Source organism: Macaca nemestrina, chromosome 9 (genome assembly GCF_043159975.1).
Source record: "Macaca nemestrina isolate mMacNem1 chromosome 9, mMacNem.hap1, whole genome shotgun sequence".
Classification (NCBI taxonomy): domain Eukaryota; kingdom Metazoa; phylum Chordata; class Mammalia; order Primates; family Cercopithecidae; genus Macaca; species Macaca nemestrina.
This window is the reverse complement of record NC_092133.1, coordinates 85,130,459-85,151,405: the sequence shown is the minus strand read 5'-3', so window position 1 is coordinate 85,151,405 and position 20,947 is coordinate 85,130,459. Positions and strand designations below refer to the sequence as shown.

General features: G+C 47.0%; 1 protein-coding gene across 8 annotated transcripts in view; it reads left to right on the top strand.

Annotated features, from left to right (window-relative positions):
* LOC105486664 (FERM and PDZ domain containing 2) overlaps positions 1-20,947 on the top strand; it is a 134,460-nt gene that overhangs the window by 101,222 nt on the left and 12,291 nt on the right. For 7 of the 8 annotated variants that reach the window (XR_011607900.1, XM_071069932.1, XM_071069930.1 and 4 more), the window contains exons 21-28: positions 793-998; positions 3,716-3,820; positions 5,945-6,038; positions 6,925-7,010; positions 8,754-8,901; positions 10,658-10,872; positions 13,180-13,278; positions 18,177-18,520. Coding sequence is in view for 7 of the 8 variants with exons in the window: in XM_071069932.1 (XP_070926033.1) it covers positions 793-998; positions 3,716-3,820; positions 5,945-6,038; positions 6,925-7,010; positions 8,754-8,901; positions 10,658-10,872; positions 13,180-13,278; positions 18,177-18,520 (1,297 nt within the window). In the remaining variant the exon portion in view is untranslated. Of the gene's footprint in view, positions 1-792; positions 999-3,715; positions 3,821-5,944; positions 6,039-6,924; positions 7,011-8,753; positions 8,902-10,657; positions 10,873-13,179; positions 13,279-18,176; positions 18,521-20,947 lie in introns of those variants that run through there. The other variant, XM_071069935.1, reaches the window with a different exon arrangement.

Sequence of the window (20,947 nt, the reverse complement as noted above, 5' to 3'; positions counted from 1 at the left end):
GTAAAATCTTTTCTGTATGTATAATCTCTAAGCCTCATCAACTCTACAATATTATTGATATTGATATTATCTCTACTTTAGATACAGGAAAATTTAGGTTCAGATATGTTAAGCACCTTGCCCAAGGTTTTTCTACTGATTCACAACCTCATATTCTTTTCTTTGTTCGGTGCCAGGTCACAAGTCAGACATGGGGTAAGCAGGAATCAGTGGCCTAGCCTTCACTCAGAGGGGCCTGCAGTCTGGTTATTACCAAGCCTCCCAAAAGGACCTGATACGTTGGTTTTTGATCACATGGTGGTTGTAGATATGCTCAGTGGGGTGTTCAGGAGAGGCTGGGTTTAAGTGCCCACACGCTGGCTGTAGGATTTGGGGCAAGATACTTAACAGTTTTGACTCTGTTTTCTTATGTTTGAACAGGGATTACACCTTCATGGTGGTCTGCTGAGAAGATGGGAAGATGTCCATATCTTCCTATATGTATGTATATCTAAGGTGCCTATCACATGGCTAGAGCTTAATAAGGGAGAGCTGGCCTTATGAACTTCTTTTGAGCCTACGCATTCATAGTTGGGTCATTTAAGCTCTATCTAGGTTTCTAAATCACATATAGAATCTTCCCTTTCTCTAATCTAAATGCAACATCTTTCAGGAGGAGCTAAATTCACATTGTTCCTGAGCAGCTATAAAAGATCCCTCTGTCATTGGAGGAAAACGCTGTGCCCACATAGAGATGCCACCGAGAAGCCAGCCTTTTTAAGCTGTTGACTTTTTCTTGGCTTGTTTTTATAGGTGTTTGTGGAAATAACCCAGATGAAGAGAAGAATAGCACAGCCAATTCTGGGGTCTCCTCTACAGACATCCTGAGCTTCGGGTACCAGGGAAGTTTGTTGTCACGCACACAAGACCAGGACAGAAATATTGAAGAACTAGACATGGCTGGGGTGAAGAGCTTAGTGCCCAGGCTGAGACATCAGCTTTCCTTTCTGCCGTTAAAGGTAATCATCCCTTGGTTAACTTTCTAGATCTGGAGGAACAAGAACAGGCTGTGGAGCCCAACAGCCTGGCCCCTAGGCCCTTTCTGCTCTCTGTTTTCCATGTCAGGTGGATGGAAGTTACTTAGCCCCTTTGAGCCACAGCTTCCTCATCTTCAAACAGAAGCACATGCCTGCATGGCATGGTTGTTGAGAAAAATGCATAGAAGAAGGCAGAGTTCCTAGTCAGTGTCTGGGCGCAGGCTCAGTGTGGGTGCCTCTGGAGTCCTTAGTCACTAATTATAATTGTTATGATAATAGCAACATGAGGAAATTGATTGCTGCCAACGGCAAGGCGTGGGCAATCAGGCACCTCCTATTGTTGTCCTTGAATTGGTCCTCAAGCTGGGAACTCAGTGGCTTTGGTCTTGGCCATACCCCATGGAGGAAGAAGATGGGATCTGGAGTAGGTGTATGGAGGGCTGTGTGCTTCAGTCCCAGCTCTGCCACCCTCTGCCGTCTCTCTGGACTCCGAGTGGCGTTGTCTCCTTAGGCCCCTCCAGCCTCTCCATTTCGCTCTGGGCCCTGCACAGCTGGTGCTCATGGACTGAGTCAGCTTGCTGTGTCCTGCTTGGTTCTGCCCAGGAGAAGCTTCGGGAGGAGCCTGCAGTTGTGGGATGAATGAGGACAGGGTGGCAGTGCCGGGATCTCAGCTGCACACCCTTCATCCCACTCTCTCCCTGTGCTGACACAGGTTGGCTGTGTCCCTCTACAAAGAGTACAGCTCTATCAGGGTCCATCAACCACTCCCTTCTCTCGCCCTTCAGCCTCAGGGTTGGTCACAGCAGCCAGTGTTTCCAGCCCCAGGTGCTGAACTGATATTACTGGTTTCTCCAAAGGCTGCCAAGACCTTTGAAAACAGGCCTTCCACAACCTCTCTTCCCTTACTCAGGCTGAGTGGCCCTTCTCATTCTCGCTGGGACAACTTGCTGGTTGAAACAGGCAGGTTATTGCACCTCTTTCAACCTCATTTCTCTTTTTATGACAGAGATAATGATGCCTGTCCACAGCTGTGGAAGCTAAGGTACTATGGCCAGCGTCGGGGAGAACACCCGTCTCTTTCTTTTACTCATCTTAGCTTAATCAGCTGGGCCCCCTGTAACTAAAGACAGATTAATGAGAGAAAAGCATCCACAAGTATTTACTGTAAGTTTTATGTGACATGTGAGCCTTCATATGGAAATGACCTGAAGAAACAGTTCTCCCTGAGTGTGTTTCATGAAGAATGGAGAGTCATGGAAAAATGAGATAAGACAAAAAGCAGGAGTATGTAACCTGGGAGGAACTCAGTGAAGGCCTGTTTGTTCAGATTCCTCTCTCAGTCCCTGTGTCTTCCCAGACAACATGCTCCGTTTTCCCGGATATAGGGAGGGCGTTCTCACTTGAGGGTCTTCTGCCTTGCTTCAGGGGAAGGTTAGAAAATCCCTCCTAAGTTTTAGGGCCTGCTTCAGAAGAGAAGAGCATGGGAAGGTCAGAGAAACCTTCCTGTATGTGCTGTTTCTCCAATTCCTCCAATGTGCCAAGGTGCCCTATTTTGGGGTAGTGTGTCTTGACCCCTGCCACAAGGATCTGGCATGAAATAGGGCTCCATGAGTGACAGTGCCTTCCTAATTGGCCATGGTGCTCACCTGGACAGCACATCCCATGAGGAACTGTATGCAGGAGGCCGGTAGAGGAATAATGGTAGTAGCTGCCATTAATTGAGTGCTTACTTGTGTACCAGGCAGGGTCCTGAGCACTTTTTATGTATTAGCTTATGGAAGCTCCATGGTAACCCAATGAGACCATTCCTATTATCAACCCCTTTTATAGGTGGGGTACCTGAGACAGAGAGAGCAAAGGAGCACACCCAAGCTCTCTCAGGGAGCAGGTGACAGAGCTGGGATTGGAATGCAAGGGATTGGCCTCCAGAGCCGAAACCTTCACCCCAGGCCTTCCTCTGGGAGGTCCTCTCTGTCAGGAATCAGGCCAGAGAGGCCTTCAGGCTGCGACTTCTTTGGCGGCAAACCTGAGAGTTGGTTTCCTGGGGTTGGGGGCAGTTAAGGGGAGCAAGGGAGCTCCAAGGCCACGCTGACCATGGTGCAGGCTGTAGGACCCAACCCAGATGGTGCAGGCTCTTCTGGGTCTTGTGGTCAACTTTGTGGCCAGATGATCCTCTGTAGTATGGTGGACTTTACATTCTCACTTCGGGTCTCACCCTCAGCAGTTGTTTTGCTCCTTGAATTTTAATATTTAGACAAAACACCTTGCCAGCCATGGGGTGTGTAAGGTCTCTGGAAGAATCGAGGCTTCGTTGTTCAGCTTCCTCCAGCTTGTTTATTTTCCTGTGCGTTATTAGAATTTTCTGACATGCATGGTGATTAGAAAGCACTAAGTAAAGGGGACAGATAGGACAAAAGACCCTATCTTCTAGGCAGAGGGACAGCGGAACATGAACAGTGACCCAAGCATTCTCTGCCTAGAAGTGGCATCAGTCCAGTCCATCGCTCCCTCATCTTCCTCCTGCCTTGTCTGAGGTCACATGGAGAAGGCCTGATAAAGCTAGAAATGCATCCCCTACTGACCCAGCCCAAAGTTCATGCTCTTTCGGAGGTGCAATAATGCTCCTGAGAGCAGGTGAGAGCTAAGAGGTGACATCTGCCTTGATCCCCTCTTTATTTTTGTTTGTTTGTTTATGGCAGGGTACTGGTTCTTCTTGTCCTCCATCACCTCCGGAAATCAGTGCTGGTGAAATCTACTTTGTGGAACTGGTTAAAGAAGATGGGACACTTGGATTCAGCGTAACTGTAAGACTTTTTAGGAGAGCTTGAAAAGCAGTTAACAAGATGTCCCTCTAGAGCCTGGTGGCCATCCCACCCAGACGGCACCCTCTGACAGTGTGCTCAGTGTGCACAAGTGCAAGGGGTGAATAAAGAAAGTCAGTGGGGGCCTGCACTGGGGGATGAGTTCAGAGACAAACAGAGGTACTGGGGAACTTCAGGCTGAGCAGGACATACACTAGGGAATTCCAACCACATGGGGAGGCAGTGTGGGCAGAGTTGGGTGATGTGTCCTGACTCTGAGGTCAAGCTGGACTGCAGAGAGAGAGAAGCATATTGGATCTTCAGGGATACAAGCTAAAGGTGAGAAGGGCAGTCCACTGTCATCTGGCCAAGGATGGGTGGGGCAGTCCACTGTCATCCAGCACGGAATCAGTGTGGAGCCTCTTACTCAGACATCCCAAGGGCCAGGACTCCATCAGGACTGACACTTTGCATTTGGTTTCTAAGCTTTACCTGGTAGACCCTTGTGGAAGGAGATTACCCATGTAACTGTGTTTACCCAAGGGGTTGGGGAATGGCACACACAAAGCTGGTGAAAATCCAGAGGCCAGAGGTTGGAAGGTGCTGCTTTTATTACTGAGTATTGAAAGTGATCCATTACTGGCCGGGTGCGGTGGCTCACGCCTGTAATCCCAGCAGTTTGGGAGGCCGAGGCGGGCGGATCATGAGGTCAGGAGATGGAGACTATCCTTGCTAACACGGTGAAATCCCATCTCTACTAAAAAGCACAAAAAAATTAGCTGGGCATGGTGGTGGGCGCCTGTAGTCCCAGCTACTCGGGAGGCTGAGGCAGGAGAATGGCATGAACCCAGGAGGCAGAGCTTGCAGTGAGCCGAGATCGCACCACTGCACTCCAGCGTGGGCGACAGAGTGAGACTCCGTCTCAAAAAAAAAAAAAAAAAAAAAAAAGAAAGAAAGAAAGAAAGTGATCCATTATCTTGAGACCCTGGAATGGGCTGGACTTCAGGAATGCCATTGTTGGATTTAACTGTTGATGGGAAATAGAAGCATCTCCCATCAAAGTAAGGAAATGCTATGACTGATGAAAATTTTCAGAGGAAATTGAAGAGAGATGTGAATAGAGGGCATCCTTCCTTTCCCCTGTGACAGTGCTGTGCACCTAGAGCAAGGATATTTGTTTTCTTGGACCCTAAGCCTGCAATGAGTTTGTCAGCAGTGTATGATTTTAAGGGACCAAGTAAGAAACCAAGCAATAAGGCTCATGAATCCACGTGGAGGGAACAGGCTGATGCCAAATATGGTCAATTTATTCTTGGCTTGGGGTAACAGCTCTATCAGACACCAAACATAGCTATTTCTTGTCTGAAAAACTCACTAAATTTTGGGTTATTCACAAATATATATTTGCTGAGAAGAGGTTGGTGATTTCCTTTGGCTGGCAAAAACTTGGATTTTCTTTGCAGCTATTTCATTTCAAAAATAATTCCTGAAATGTCTCACTCAAATCCAAATGGCCATTAAGCACATGAAAAACACTCAAACCCATGAAAAGCCACAGGAATACAAATTAAATTAAATGAAATTTTAAACTTTATATCTATCAGCTTGGCCAAATATAGCTGGTGGAATGTCGAAAAGTGGTACTGTCATACAAAGCTGGTGGAAATGTGAATAAGTATATCCATATTCACATAGGGATGCAATCTGGCAGCATCTATTATAATGAAAAATGCACATATCCTTTGGCCTATCAAAGCACACAAGAAGTTCCAGGCACAAGCCTTCAGGCCCAGAGCCATATCCACCTATACTGGTCGCTACCAATAGAGAGATAGTGGTACATCCCATGTGACCAGTTGCTGAGCACCTGCCATGTACCAGTGCTTGGGCTGGGGACATGCCCAGATCTCTCACATAGTTTCTGTTGTTAAGCTTATGAACACCTAATCTTATTGCTCAGTGGAGAATACAATCTAAATGAACAGGTGAATACAGAAGACAGTGCCAGTCGGAAGTGAGGTCATGGGATACAGTGGTGGGCAGGTGGGGATTCCCTTAGCCGGGGAGGTTGGGGAGGCTTCCTGGAGGAGGACAGATGGGTAGTGAGTTTTCTGTTGTGTTTTTCAGGGTGGCATTAACACCAGCGTGCCCTATGGTGGCATCTACGTGAAATCCATTGTTCCTGGAGGACCAGCTGCCAAGGAAGGGCAGATCCTACAGGGTAAGAGATGGGGTCTCATTGGGAACTCTGTGCTCCATGGTGTAAAGAGCCCTGCACAGGGAGGGCAGCCTCGAGGCCTTGCCCTTCTCCTGTTCTGAAAACTATGCAAATGATTGCCACCCCAGGTCATGCTTTTCTCACCTGGAAAGGGGGTGATAGAACCTGCCCTGCCATTTGACAGGTTGGGGGTTCTGCAGTGGCACACTGGGAAGCATAGGTGATAGAAAAATAGTAGAAGACTTAAAAGACTTGTGTTGCTCTTTGGCCTTCATAGGGAGACATACTGCTTCTCTTGGAGGACAAGTGGACCTCGGTAACCTCACTCGCACATCCGGGGAGGACACCTGAGCCTTCTGTCGCCTTTGCTCACCTCCCACTGCTCTGAGGGAAGGGAGTGATTTTTGTTGGTCTCCAAAACTGCCAGAATTGAGCCAAAAGGAGAACCTGGGATCTTACTTATCTCCATTTCCCCTAGAATTCTGATGTCTCCAGCATCAACCATGCCTCCCTGACCTTTTTTGAAATAATAATAAAAAAAAATACATCCTGGAGATATAAATATCTAAGCAACTTGAAAATACTTTCAAAACTGGTTTCACAGGAAAACAGGAGGAAGGATGAGGTTGAAAAGAGCTGGCTCAACCATTCTGTGAGCCAATAATAGAAAGGCTTTTATATCCCTGATCTGTGATGTGCCTGAGAAGAAGGGAGTGAGGCTGCTCAGAGAGGCAGGATTCCTGCTGACTCCGGGGGGACACCTGGCACCTCTGCTTCCTCTCCCATTTCTCCAGGCTGCATGGAGGGGCACCTGACAGGGGCCTCCTGGAAGGGAACCTCCTGCAGCCTCGGGTACCAGGTCATGACATGACATCTGTCCCTTTCCCAGGTGATCGACTCCTGCAGGTGGATGGATTGAGTCTGTGCGGCCTCACCCACAAGCAGGCTGTGCAGTGCCTGAAGGGTCCTGGGCAGGTGAGTAGACTGTGCTGACCAGCTTCCCCTCCTTCCAGAGCTTTCCTGGACAACATCAGAAGCTGACATTGCCTCTGGGTGGGAGGGAGGCAGGCAGGAAACAATGCTTTTTCTTTGTTAGTTTCTTTTTTTTTTTTCTCTTCCATTTCTTCTACCCTCACTTTTCTATGGGGATGTGCAACCCAGGAGGTAGCAGACAGATGTTTCCAAGTAAAAAAATCTCACCCCCTGTAGATAGCCTTAGAAACTTACTGGTGGCTTGCCTGAATTCTAGAATTAGGCAGCAGAATGGAGAAGATGGAGTGAAGTGACTGCTGTAGCCTGGCTCTGGCTGCCCCGGCCCCGCTGGCCCTGTGTCCATAGGGTCTTGGGCCTTCTTACTTTCCCACCTTTGCATAGGATGACCCCACTCCACTCCCTGTTCATGCCATTCCCCATCACCCTGTGTTGTACCCACCGGGGCCTGGGTCAGAGTGTCCTGGGATTCTTTTACTCACAATGAGGTAGGAATTCAGGGTGCCAAGAGCAGACCCATTCATCCTTTTTGTCCCCTTTATTCCCTGCCCCGCAGTGACCCGATGTTACCCCACTGTGCCAAGTCCTCTGCCAGAGGGTGGGAGCCTCGAACTGCCCCAGTGTCCTGAGCTACAGAGCTGGCATCACTCTCTCTTGGCAACTAAAAAGTCAACAGAGACAGGAGGGATTCCTAAGGGCCCTTCCGACAAGCTGTGGCGCAATGTTCTGGCCACTTTTTGCTTTCTTTCCTAAAGTGGTCCTCTGGTGTCTGGTGAAATTTGCTTATATTAGTGACTTTGGTTGACCTATCTTGAGAATGGAGCCATAATTTATTGATACCTTCTGATATTTAGACCTTTGCTAATGAGCATGGGTAGAGAGGGTACTTGGCTGGCCTCCTGGCTGCTTTGGCAAGTGCTGAGTGACAGGTGCAGCACGAAGATGAAGGCAGGGCCACATGTCCTGAATGGGAGCTTGGCATTTCTGAGAAGCTTCCAGGTGATGTCTCGCTGCTGGTTCTTGAAACCACACTTAGGGCAACAAGGGTATATGGTGTTGTGTGGAGAAAGGTGGGAAATCACGTTGGAAAGAAGGGGAGGGCAGTTGGTGCAGACCTGGGGTGCCACAGGTTTGAGTCTTAGGTGATGGGAAGCATTGGAGACTTTAAGTCAAGAATGTTGCATGTTCAATTTGTTCAATGGCAGTCATGATGGGGTGGACCAAGAGGGGTGCAGACAGGGTCCAGCGAGCCAAGGTAACCAGAGTTTGCCACGGCCCAGGGGGACACTGGCAGTGAGAGAGGGGGTGGAGGGGAGGGGGCACTGGGGAGTTGTTCCTGATGGAGAATGTTCACAACTTAGAAACCAGATGAAGGAGAGCTGGACCACTCCAAATGTGGCCCTTGGCAGGTTAATGGTGGGGTGAGCCAATGTGAGGGGAGGAGTGTTTTAGGAAGAACGAGGAGGGGAAGTGAGGGTGAGTGAGGGGAGGAAGATGAGTGTGGCACTGCATATGTGAAGTGGAGGTAAATGTGTTGCTTCCAGGTGTACTTGTCTAATAAGCACTGAGAAATCTGGGTCTAGATTCCAACACATAGGCTAGTTGAGAGATTCAAATGAGGCTGCTCATAGGAAGCGTCCGAAAATTAAAAAGCATTTGCAGAGTCAAGGGAGTGCCTCCTGGTTGCCACACGAAGTGTAAACTGAGTTTGTTCACCCTTCCTTCTAGATTGCAAGACTAGTCTTAGAGAGAAGAGGCCCCAGGACTGCACAGCAGTGTCCTTCTGCTAATGACAGCATGGGAGATGAACACACGGCTGTTTCCTTGGTAACAGCCTTGCCTGGCAGGCCTTCGAGCTGTGTCTCGGTGACAGATGGTGAGAGGAGAGAGAATTGAGTGTTACTATTGTCATGTTATTGTGTGCCACTTTTGAATTGTCAGGTCAAAAGGGAAAGGCACAAAGCCTTCCTCTGGGTTCTGAAAAGAAAGTGAGCCATGGTGATCATGCTGAGATCAGCTTTCTCATGCGATGGAAGCCCATCTCATGGAATAGGTTTCTGGAAACAAATGCATTTTCCCCAAATGATTTCTAGGCATCTTTCTGCCCCCAGCCTTCCTCAGTCCTTTGATCAGCTGCCAGAACCTTAATGTTTGTGTGAATATTTAGGATGAAATTGACTGAAAGGGTCATACATTGTCAGATACATTTGGCTTCACAGTCCAGCCAAGTCATTTGTAATGAAGTTATTTGAGGAATGACTAGGCAGGTTGGGAGAGGAAGGTTCAGGAATCTAGCTTTGTTATTAGCATCATTTTAAAAAGCAAATGAACAATCAGTTTAGAGGGACAACACTGCATGTTTTCCAATGGGCTGCCCCTCTGCACTTTCCTTGTGATTTTGGTATTTGCCAGGAACATGTTAATTTCCTCAGTAAGAATTATTTGGACCTTAGCCATGTTTTAGTCCCTTCATAGAGATTTTCTGGTTTTGCTGCAGAAGATGCAAGGCAGCCATAGGGTTGGGATGGGGTAAAGGGGGAATGCTTCTTTTTAAATCAAGTCTCCTCTGTCCTCATCCCTTTGCTCACTCCCTTGGGGCCTTTGGGAAGCTGACTCCAGAGTGGAAGAGGCCTCATGGCGATGGTAGAACTGGTCATGCGACACACCTTCACATAATTGCTTCACATGCTTCCATTCTTGCCCTGGTGAAGTTTGCAAGTCTGTGCTCTGTGCCTCTGTGCATTGATGCCAGTGGAGTCGCTGGCATCAGAGAGGCAGCCCAGAGGCCTTTTTGGTGGACAGACCATGTAGATGGCCAGCTGTGCTCATCCTTGGTGCCCAGAGGCAACCGTTTTATCTTATGGTCAGCCTACATGGGTAAACAAAATGGCAGCTAAAGCACTGTCCATAGAGTCGGCCATAATTTTCTCCATGGTCTAATTATGCAAAATTTAGTTTCAAGTATACTACAAAATGACTAGAGTTCTAAAGGAGTAATAAGAATATATGTGATACAGGTTTTATTAAATGCCAAGAGCATGTTGTGTGTGCCTGGCAGCTATATCTTTATGTATAAACATAGTTGGGTTATCTATAATAGTGCTATTCAATATAGTAGCCACTTGCCACATGTGGCTATTGAGGACTTGAAATGTGACCAATCTAAATGGATAAAATAGGTATTGGATTTTGAAAGTTTAGTTTGTAAGAAGAATAAAAACATCTCATTAACAATTTTTTCATATTGATGACATGTTGAAGTGGTAATATTTTAGATATATGGTATTAAATAAGATGTATGATTAAGTGTATTTAACCGGGTTCCTTTTACTTTTTTAATTGTTTTATTTATTTTTTGTTTTACTTTTTATTTGCTTTTTCCTTTTCTTTTAATGTAACTATTTGAAAACTTCAAAATGACATTTGTGGTTTGTATTTATAGCTCACATTATATTTTATTGGACAGCACTAATCCATAACATACATAATGTACTCTGCCATAAAAAGTAGCAAAAGAATTATTTTAACGTAAAAGAAATAATTCATCTACTTGACAATTTACATTTTGAGACTGGTCAATTTCACTTGTAATCTACTGAAGAATTTGTTTTTATCAACATATCACACTACAGGTCCTAAGTTTGAAGTTAAACTAAAAAAGAATGCCAATGGTTTGGGATTCAGTTTCGTGCAGATGGAGAAAGAGAGCTGCAGCCATCTCAAAAGTGATCTTGTGAGGATTAAGAGGCTCTTTCCGGGACAGCCAGCTGAGGAGAATGGGGCCATCGAAGCTGGTGACATTATCCTGGCCGTGAATGGAAGGTCCACGGAAGGCCTCATCTTCCAGGTGCTGCGGGGCACGGGCAATGCAGCTCTATGTGCAGGCTGGCCCCAGCTTTGCCTCTTGCTGGCGTGCCGCCATAGGGAAAACTCTGGGCTCTTGAAAATCACACCAGCAGCCTGGATTTTAATCACACAAAGAGAGTAATTAGTGGTACACGCTCACATTTAATTTAAAATCTCTGTTTTTAAATATCTGACCTTAACTCAGCCTTGCTTCTTGCTGGGTTCATGAGAGAAGCTGAAGATAAAGCCCTGGCCTCTGTGCTGGCTGACGTCTCTTCACACACATCCTGGGAGTTGGGCGTGGGGCTGAAGGGACTAGATTGGGTCCCTTTCTGTTCTCCTTCTCATTTCTCAGCTACATTTATAGCTTTTCATACGTTGTTGCACTGATTGTCCTGCCTATGATCAAAAATGCAATTTAAGAAGAAGAAAGAGTAATGAAATATTGTATATATTAGACAGAGTCCTGGAAGAAAATGGAGTCATTTGAGGAACATTTAATTAAGGTGTGGGCAGGTTGTTAGGAAGCTCAAGGGAGCATGTTGTGGCCTAGGGCTAGGAAGAGTGGGAAGCAGTTACCTGTAACCCGAGACCAAAGGGGATGCGAAAGCGCAGTTACCCCACCCCAGGAATGGAGAGCTGGTGGAGGGACTCGCTGGCATGAGCTCTTGCCTTGGCTGAGGTTGTAGTCATCCCATGGCAACCTGAAGGGAGGAATCTGGAAGCAGCAATGACCTTCTCTCCCTGTCTCTGGTCTCCCGCCCTGTTCCCCTAACTGAGCCCAACAGGAAGCCTCATGCAGTCTTCATAGGTCAGCTCCAGAATCACAAAGCAAGATGGGCAAAGGGGGACAGTGGTTCAGGACAGGGCAGGGCAGCGGGGAGGTCTCTAGAACACCATACACTCGGGTGGGAGGGTGTACCTTCATCTGTCCATCTCCTGATCCAAGAACCCTTCTATGAGAACCACTGCTGGGCTGGCAACTCTATGAGAGACTGAAGACACAGAGGAGGACAGCTCATGCAGTCTCAGAGCTCATGGGCAGGAAACAGCAGTGATGGCAGGAGACACGTACCCTGGGAGACGAAAGCCCACGCTGCAGTGCTCACACCAGTGAGCCAGGAAAGAAGTGCACCCCTTGGAAGTCCTGGATGGCTGAGGCAGGGACTAGGGAGTGTTCTGATCAGCAATTCTCAAGCAGGGATTATTTCCCTCTCAGAGGACATTTGCTTAAGTCCAGAGACATTTGTGGTTGTCACAGCTGATGAGTGTTTCTGGCATCTAGTGAGTAGAGCCCAGAGATGCTGCTAAACACCCTACGATGCATAGGACAGGCATTCTCACAAGGAATTGTCCAGCCTAAGAGGTCAACAGTGCCAAGAGTTTGAGAAATCCTGGTCTAAATAGGAAATAGGAGCTATCCAGGCAACCTTGAGCCCTGGACATTGAGAGGGTGGCTTGGAGCAACAGGTTTCAGCATGGCAGGGGCTTAGGATGTGGGTGCAGAGGGGAGTAGATGGGAGAGAGGGAACTGGGGTGAGAGGCAGCAGCAGGTAGAAATGGGGTCTATGTGCTATGCCTTGGAGCTTACATTGAGGGAAAAGTGAGTCAGCCAGGGTGTGCACTGGGAGGAAGGACTCAGTTATATTTGCATTATGGAAAACTACCCTTGAGCATTGTGGAGGGAGGCAGGTGGGTGACACTGGAGAAGGCAGCAAGCAGAGAGGAGGTCACTGCAATTCTATAGGCAAGAGGTTCCCAGAGCTCAAGCTGAGCCCTGATAGGAAGCTCAGAGCCAAGGATCAGGCTTTAGAGATTCAGGTGGTGGAGCCTGCACAATTGGTGGCCCAAGATGAGGGGAGGTTGGGAGGAAAGGGCAATTGAGATGAACAGCCATTTGTTGGAGCCACTCTTTCTCTCTCTGAAGAAAAGGCATTGGTATTGGCAGATATTGCCATTCCCTTGAGCAACGTGGAGGGAGGCAGGTGGGTGACACTGGTGAAGGCAGGGACCAGAGAGGCGGTTACTGCAATATTACAGGTGAGAAGTTCCCAGAGCCCAAGCTGCACAAAGGTGATGCACAGCCCAGCATCTTGCATCAACTTTGTGGAAGCTGCAGGACACTGACGTTGGTTCCTTGCACTTTGAAAAGTCAGGCCCACAGCAGTGTTCTCTGGAGTTCTCAGGAGTGAGAAATAGACCAAGGTGCAGGAGGGAGGAGCCAGTGCCTGGAACACAGTGGGGAGAACATCGCTGTATCCCCAGCGATGCAGTCCCAGATCTAACAGTGAATCTTGGTTTCTCGCAGGAGGTGCTGCATTTACTGAGAGGGGCCCCACAGGAAGTCACGCTCCTCCTTTGCCGACCCCCTCCAGGTGCGCTGCCTGAGATGGAGCAGGAATGGCAGGTAGGCTGCAGTGTCTTCTACTCACTCTGCCTGGCTCTGGTTGGGCCCCCCTTTTCCTGATTCTAGGGTCCTAAGAGGGTTGTAGGGTTGTAGGTAGGTTCAGTGCCACCTCCTTTCACAGGGGCAGGAAAATAGCTGGTCCCCGAACCTCAGTAGGTCTCCTTCCTCTCCTTGATTCTGACTCTTCCAACATTTGGGTCTTCCTGTAGATGTTTACATGTTTAGACTTTGACTGTGAAACTTTTAGGGCCAGGTTCTTTGGAAGCCCAGGCATCAGAGAGGGAAGCCTGGGAGGAAGGAGAGTAGACACAGAAGCAGACCAAGGGAATTTCCAATAAGAATTTCCATTCTGAGAGATGATGTGGAAAATAGGATATATGGTTACCCCCCTAATGCATGAAATAGGCGCGCGCAGTCTAGTGCAAAGAAGAGAGCCATTGGAATCAGGAAAATCAGGATTTTTACCTTGATTCCTATGTTAGTCAGGTTCTCAGAGAAATAGAACAGATAGAATGAGTGTGTGTGAGTGTGTGTGTTTATGTGTGTTTATATATGAAGAGAGTGAGAGAAAGAGAAAGAGATTTATTATAGGAATTGGCTCATGTGACTATGAGGGCTGGCCAGTCCAAATTCGACAGGGCAGGCCAGGAGGCTGGAGACCCAGGGAATAACTGATGGAGATCAAGCCCAAAGGTGATCTGGAGGCAGAACTCCCTCCTCCTCAGGGAGGTCAGTCTTTCCTCTTAGGGGCTTCAGCTGACAGCATGAGGCCCACTACATTATGGAAGACAATCTGTTTTACTCAAAGTTTGCTGATTTAAATGTCAAATCACATCTAAAAAAAAATACCTTCACAGCGACATCTAGATGGTATGTGACCACTTATCTGGGTACCATGGCCTAGCCAAGTTGACAGATAAAATTACCCATTGCCATGCCTTCTGTGAGGTCCCTAGGAAACAGATTTTGCAGCAGACATGTGAGTGTGGGAGGTTTTTATGGGCCTGCACTTGAGAACATCCCCTGTGAGGGTGACCGAAGTGGGGTGAGGCAGAAGGAGAGATCAATGTGCAGCTATAACCAGGGCCTCAGCTGACCCTGGAGGGAGCCCTGGAGCAGAGATGGCCCTTTGGAGCTGCCATGAATTGGGACAAGAGAACCTGTGCCTTTGCGTGTTGCCCTAACCAGCACTGGGGTGTAGGCCACCCCAAGGGGGGGGAGATGAGGCAGTGGGATGTGAGTCTCATTCCTGGAGAGGGGATCTGGGCAGGTACCTGGATCACCTGTACCTGCTGTGCTGCATGGGCCTTGGGCAGTTGCCTGTCCTCTCTAGGCCTCATGATTCCTCATCTCTAGGATGTGGATAAAAAGGATCACTTATTGTGCCTGAGGGTGTCACCATCACTAGGACAACATAAAGGGCTTGATGACCCAGATCCTGTTGATGCTTAGACTCCAAGAGGTCATTTGACATAGCATCTAGGGAGAGAAGAGCTATGGGAAAGATATCTAAAAGTTGCTTGTTTGGAAAAGAAGGTAGATGACAGCAATTGTGTTAAGAAACTGAACCAGATGAGAGAGGGCCAAATTTCACATACACCAATTCAGGCCAAGGTGCTGGGACTCTGTGTTTTTGTTGAAATCTCTAGGAAATCCCAGGGAAAAAAGCAATCTTTCCATCCTGGAAAATAGCTCCTCCCAGGAGAGCCCATAAAGCTCTAGCAGGAAGGGTCCAGGTGAGGTGTGGGGGTGAGCTTTCCCTCCTCATACCCGAAGGCCAAGTGGGAGAAGGATTGTGATTTGCTCGGGTGGCTCCAGTGGTCAGATTGCAGAGCAAGGGTAAGCGGCTCTGGGGAGTGAGCATTTAGTCCATAAAGTAAAGCACCTCTGAGAAGGAGGCGGCCATGCCCACATTTGGGGTAAGGACATTCCAGGCAGAAGGAACAGCATGAACAAAGGCCCTGAGATGGGAACCCACCTGGATGTTTGAGGGACAAAAATACAAGTGTGCTTGGGCCATCGTTAATGAAGCAGAAGTGGAGGAAGTTGTGGAGGCGGCAGGGACCGACCCTGGAGGGCCTTGGGGATCAGAGGAACATGATGCCACCATCCTGCATGCAGTGGGAAGCCACTGGGCTGGCATGGAGGGTTAAGCAGGAAATGTCCTCCTCCATTCTTCAGAGGAGCCACTTGGGTTGCTCGTGCTCAGGGACTGCAGGAGGTCAAGCAGGTCAAACATGATGTGGCTTGGACTCAGACTGTAGCTGAAGAGTTAAGCAGCAGCCAGATTTGGGATACATCTGGCAGGTGGAGTCAGGAGACTACTTTGTGATTAGAAAAGGGTATGAGGAAAGAGAGCCATGAAGCTTTGGCATGAGGAAGCCAATACGGGGTGAAGGAGGGGTCAGAAGGTAAAAAGCCCAATTTTCCTGATTCCAATACCTCTCTCTGCACTAGATCACACATGCCTATTTCATGCTTTAAGAGGGTAATCATAGATCCTATTTTCCTCTTCATCTCTCTTGGTACCAATTACCAAGAGAGGGACTGCTTACAGGGGCTGGGGAAGGCCATCTGGGGTGCATGGAGGAGAAACAATAGTTCTGATATCATGTAAAACTGAGATGTTTATAGGCTATCCAGTGAAGATATCTATTAAGCAGTTGTGGAGAATAGGCATGAGATCAGGGCTGGGAAAAGTGAATTTGGGAGTTGTCAGCATGTAGAGGCCATGTAAAGCCATGAAATGGTTGAGATCACCTTGGGAAAGAGTGCAGATAAGTTCAAGGAGAGGACTCAGAAGTCAGCACAGAGCATGCCAACATTGAGAGGCCTGGTACAGAGATGGAACAGCATATGAGATTAAGATGGGGCCAGGGAATTGGTGGAAAAACGAAGCAAGGGTGAGACTAACAATCAACTCCAGGTAAGTACAGCAAATGAACGAGGAAGCTCTCAGGCAGGAAGGAGGGACACACTTTGTTGAATGTTGCTGAGAGAGAGAGAGAGAGTGGGAGGACAGAGATTTGTTCTTCGGCTTTAGAAAGATAGAGGTCACTGGGGACCCTGATGTGGGCTCCTTCCATTGGATGGTAAGGACAGAAGGCTGGTGCTAGTGGGAACGAGAAAGAAGGAGGGAGGCATGGAAATTGTGAGAAGAGACACTCATGTAAGAGGCTGCCATGAAGTAGAGCACAGAAATGGGTGGCGAGAGGTGGAAGGTGAAGTTGGGGTAGGGGCACAGGCTGCTCAGTGGAATTTGCTGTGGGAAGATGAAGAGTTCTCATCTGAACGTGTCCGTTCTCACTGTGAGGTCACAGGCAAGGTCAGGGTGGAGTTGTTGGAAACTTGAAGAGAGAGACAAGATGAGAAATAATTTAGAGAGCAGAGGTAGAAAACTGAATTGATTAAGGACACAGAGAAAGATTATCTGGAAGTCTTGACTGCCCATTTGACATCTGCAGTCACACACTTGAAGCTAATCTAGTCAGAGGCTCAGAAGCAGGGGTGAGGTTCACACAGTTTGAGCAGGAATTAAAACGGAAACCCAGAATCTGCAAGTGACATGTGGGAGGAAGAGAGGGGCAAGGAGGTGGGCGCTCAGGGTCTTCCTTGCCTGTAAGTGAGCATCTAGGGGGCAGAGCCATGGAATCTAAGCAGAGTAAGAGGCACACCGAGGACATGTGTGACAGGGAAGGGGAGTGGGGGTTCTGATGAAAAGCAGCAGCTCCACAGACTGGAAATCTTGGAGTGGGGAAGGATTGCTGGAGAGCGTGTCCAGGGACAGTGAGCTAGGAGAGGATAGGTTAAAAAACAGATTTTGTAGGTCTCTCCAAATAGTATGAAATGTGATAAAATATGCTCTTTCTTAAAATTTTGATTTTTGGTGTATCCTTTATAATGTCCAGTCTATCAGAAGAGTAGTAAATGTTTATGACTTATAATTAAATAAATGTGCACATTTGGAGGTGTATCCCTCTCGTTGCTAGGGATGTACAATCAGAAAGGTGGGGAGACCACTCATTGGGGTGGTTCTTCTTTTGTAGGTGAGGGCAGGGGTGGGAGCCCAGCCATGGGCTTTATTACATCAGGGATGGAGATCCGGGGGTGGAAGTGCTAGAAGATAATTTTCTGGAAAAGGTAAAATCATGATTCCTACAGATATAAAAATGAACACATGTTAAAGGTTTTATTTAACTCATTCAATGAGGGAACCAGGCAGATGTTAAAACTGGCTCAAAAAAAGATTTCAAAGGACCTGTTTATTTATAGAGTTGTAAAATAGCTCAAAGAGTGGAGACAGCCAGAATCAGAGAACCCAGCAGGTTCTGCTGTAGATAAAAACAGTTTTCTACTGAAACACAGATTGTTTTTCTGTAGAAGGTCGAGCAGTGGCAGCAAGACATAGCACGTCACCAAAACCAAACCTAAAAGGCTGACAGGGAGGTGAGCAGTTGAGATGAAGCAAGTCATGTCTGGGAAAGTGAGGAGGAGACCCAGGAAAGAACATCTTGATGGGGCGGGAGACAGGGAGACAAGCCCTGCGATGACAGATGAAGATGAACTTAAAAAGAAAACATTTCTTATCGGAAAGTGGAATAGAGTCATTGTTTAGCATATTTATCTTCGTCTAAATTTTGCAAATTTTTTTTTATTTAAAAATAAGGCTCACATTTATGGAGAGCTTCCAAAGCCCCCTAAGCTAAGGTGCCTGAGTGTGCTGCCCAGGGTCCAGCCGGGAGCATGTGGAGGAGCTGGGATGCTATGGTGATAGGCCAACCTCAAAACCCATCTTGTAACTGCTCTGATCTACAACCACATGGGGGAAAAAAGCTTTTTATTTTTAAAAAAACAATTTGCACCCCAGAGCCAGTAATCAGTAGCATTTCTTTTAATAGACACCTGAACTCTCAACTGACAAAGAATTCACCAGGGCAACATGTACTGACTCATGTACCAGCCCCATCCTGGATCAAGAGGACAGCTGGAGGGACAGTGCCTCCCCAGAAGCAGGGGAAGGCCTGGGTCTCAGGCCAGAGTCTTCCCAAAAGGCCATCAGAGCAGCACAATGGGGCCAAAATAGAGAGAGACCTTGGGCCAGTTCCTTGACACATTCTCCTGAGTCCCACCCTCATTTATGCAAACTTCACCAAGAAAGGGATGCATCAACATTGGAGACCTCTTTGGAAAAGGATGTGAGGCAAAACTGCTATTCAGTTTGTGATATCATGAGACTTGGAAGGTAAGAATTGCCACATTTGCAGTCATTTTGTAAACTGTGTGCATCTCATTGCTAGGAAATTATAATCAAGCCATCAATAACTATGCTTGGATGCTTTTTGTACCCAGCACTGTTCAGGGCATTTAGGAGAGAGGTTGCACCAAGAGAAGCATAAGGTCTGGTGCTGCTGTGACCACCTGTGAGCTTTTGGGAAAGCAAACCCTACCCAGACCACAATTGTCCCCAATATGTCTTGGAAACTATAGATGGCAGGCCTCAGGTTTTCTCCTGGCACACAAACTTTTCTCTTGTATCCTCCATGGCCTCTTAAAGCTTTGTAGTAAGAAGGAAGTTCTTACATGCGTCCTCGTTTCTATTGCTAATATAATGCTTTATTATCAACATCAGTTTTTTTAAAAAGATGGGGTCTCACTATGTTGCCCAGGCTGAATTCAAAATCCTGGGCTCACGTGATCCTCCCACCTCAGCTGATCAAGTAGCTGGGTCTACAGGCACTGGCCATCATGCCTGGCTATACCAGCTTTTGTTTTCTAAACACATCTATATCTTCAAGACCACCCTGCAGCATTCGTTTTCACAGTCATTTTAAACTTAGTCTGCATTTTTGTGTCCATCCATCTATAAGTATTTCTGGTTCTCAGTCCTCTGCTGAAGGAACACATAGTCTTTGATTCAGTTTGACAAGTACTTATTACACAAGGGGCTTGGAAACCTGTTGGGAGCAGACAGACGGCTGCACATGTAGGATAAGACCTGCTTCTAGGCATTTGCCAGCCAGAGGCTTGGGCATAAAGCAGGCAAATAACAAGGGGCAATCATTTGTGTCTGACACTCTATAAATCCACTTAGATGAAATGGCTCTCATTTGATGGTCATCCTAGAAGACTGTCAAAGGTAGATCCATAGGGAATGATAGTCCCTGTGAAGTGTAAAGCGGTGGTGTAATACAGTTGGACCTGGTGAGAGCTGTAAAATCCAGGAGCCAGGCATGCATTCCCTAAAAGTACCCTGCTACAATTTTTTGAAGAATGCTGTGTTAGCCGAACAGAAGCTAACTGGTTTGCAAAGTAGAACAGGGTGGGCAAGCACATTCATCAATGACATTCACTTTCATTGTCTGATAATGTATAACATAAGTGTATTTATAGCTCTTTACAATTGCACTCTAGGCAGTAATTGACATACTTGATAAAATAATAAAGAAAATAACCTACAGCGACTTGTCCAAGGACAATCATTACCATGATCTTAAAGGACATATAAAAGGAACCGTACTTTCCTGTAGGCAGGAGGCACTTGTTTGGATATTGAAAGGTTTTGCTGCCAGATAGTTTGGGATAATGAAAAGGGACCCTGGGAGCTGAATTATAAAGTGACTCTGGGTACAGGTACAAGCTTGGAATTTGACTTGCCAGGTGCCTTTAATTTAATATAGTTAATAGTTATTTAAAATGGTGTTTTAAACTATTAGTATAGGCAGTCACTGTTTCATTCATTAAATTACAGAAAATCAGCCTGTTCAATATAAAAATGATCTAGTTTAGCCTCAGACTCCATGCTGGAATCTGCTCCATAACATTCCTGAAGAAGGGGTCCTAGCTTTTGCTTGAATATCTGCAGGGATGCGGAACTTGCTACCTCTTGAGTGACCCATTTTATCATCATCTAGTTACTGATCAGAGGTTCTTCCTTATATTAAGGTGAAATCTTTATGCTGTTATGCTGTTCCTATGGGACCAGCATTTAAAGTTACACATTTTGCATACAGCATGGCTTATAAATTCAAGCCTCCTAACTTCATCCGAAGCTCAACCAAAGAAAAAGTGATTTGCTCCCACATAGAGGGAGCAAATACATCTTTATGTCTCTTTATGTCTTCTACTTCCAAGTCCGGATACCTATTTCTGCCTATCTTTTAGCATTTGCTTTTTTTTTTTTTTTTTTTTTTTTACATCAAACATCACATTATTCTGTTTTTCTGAACCAAATTAAATTTGGCTTAGTGGCCCTATTTGCAAGGGTATACCAGATGTCCAAAATCTGTCATTCTTGGAGGGACTGCTCCTTCTAGAGCCACATGAGAGTCCCAAGGGCTCGTCCAGAGCATTCCAGGGGAGTCTCCGATCTTCAGTCTGTTGTGAACGCCCGTCGCCCATCATACTCACTGCCAGGCCAACATGGTCCATGTACCCATGGATGAACTGTGGGCAGTCAGCCTTACTGTTCTGCATATCCTGGCTCTCTCAATGGCCAACCGCTCCCCCTTTTTCTCTAGCCTCCCTGTGGTGGTTCTGTTGATGAATGCTTTCTGCCTCCTCACATTTCCTGACTTTATTTTTACTTCGTTTTCCCTCCCTCACTTAGGAACCTTTCCTCCCCTCTGAAAGAACTCAAACCAAGTCCACCTCTCCTCCAACAGGACGTCAG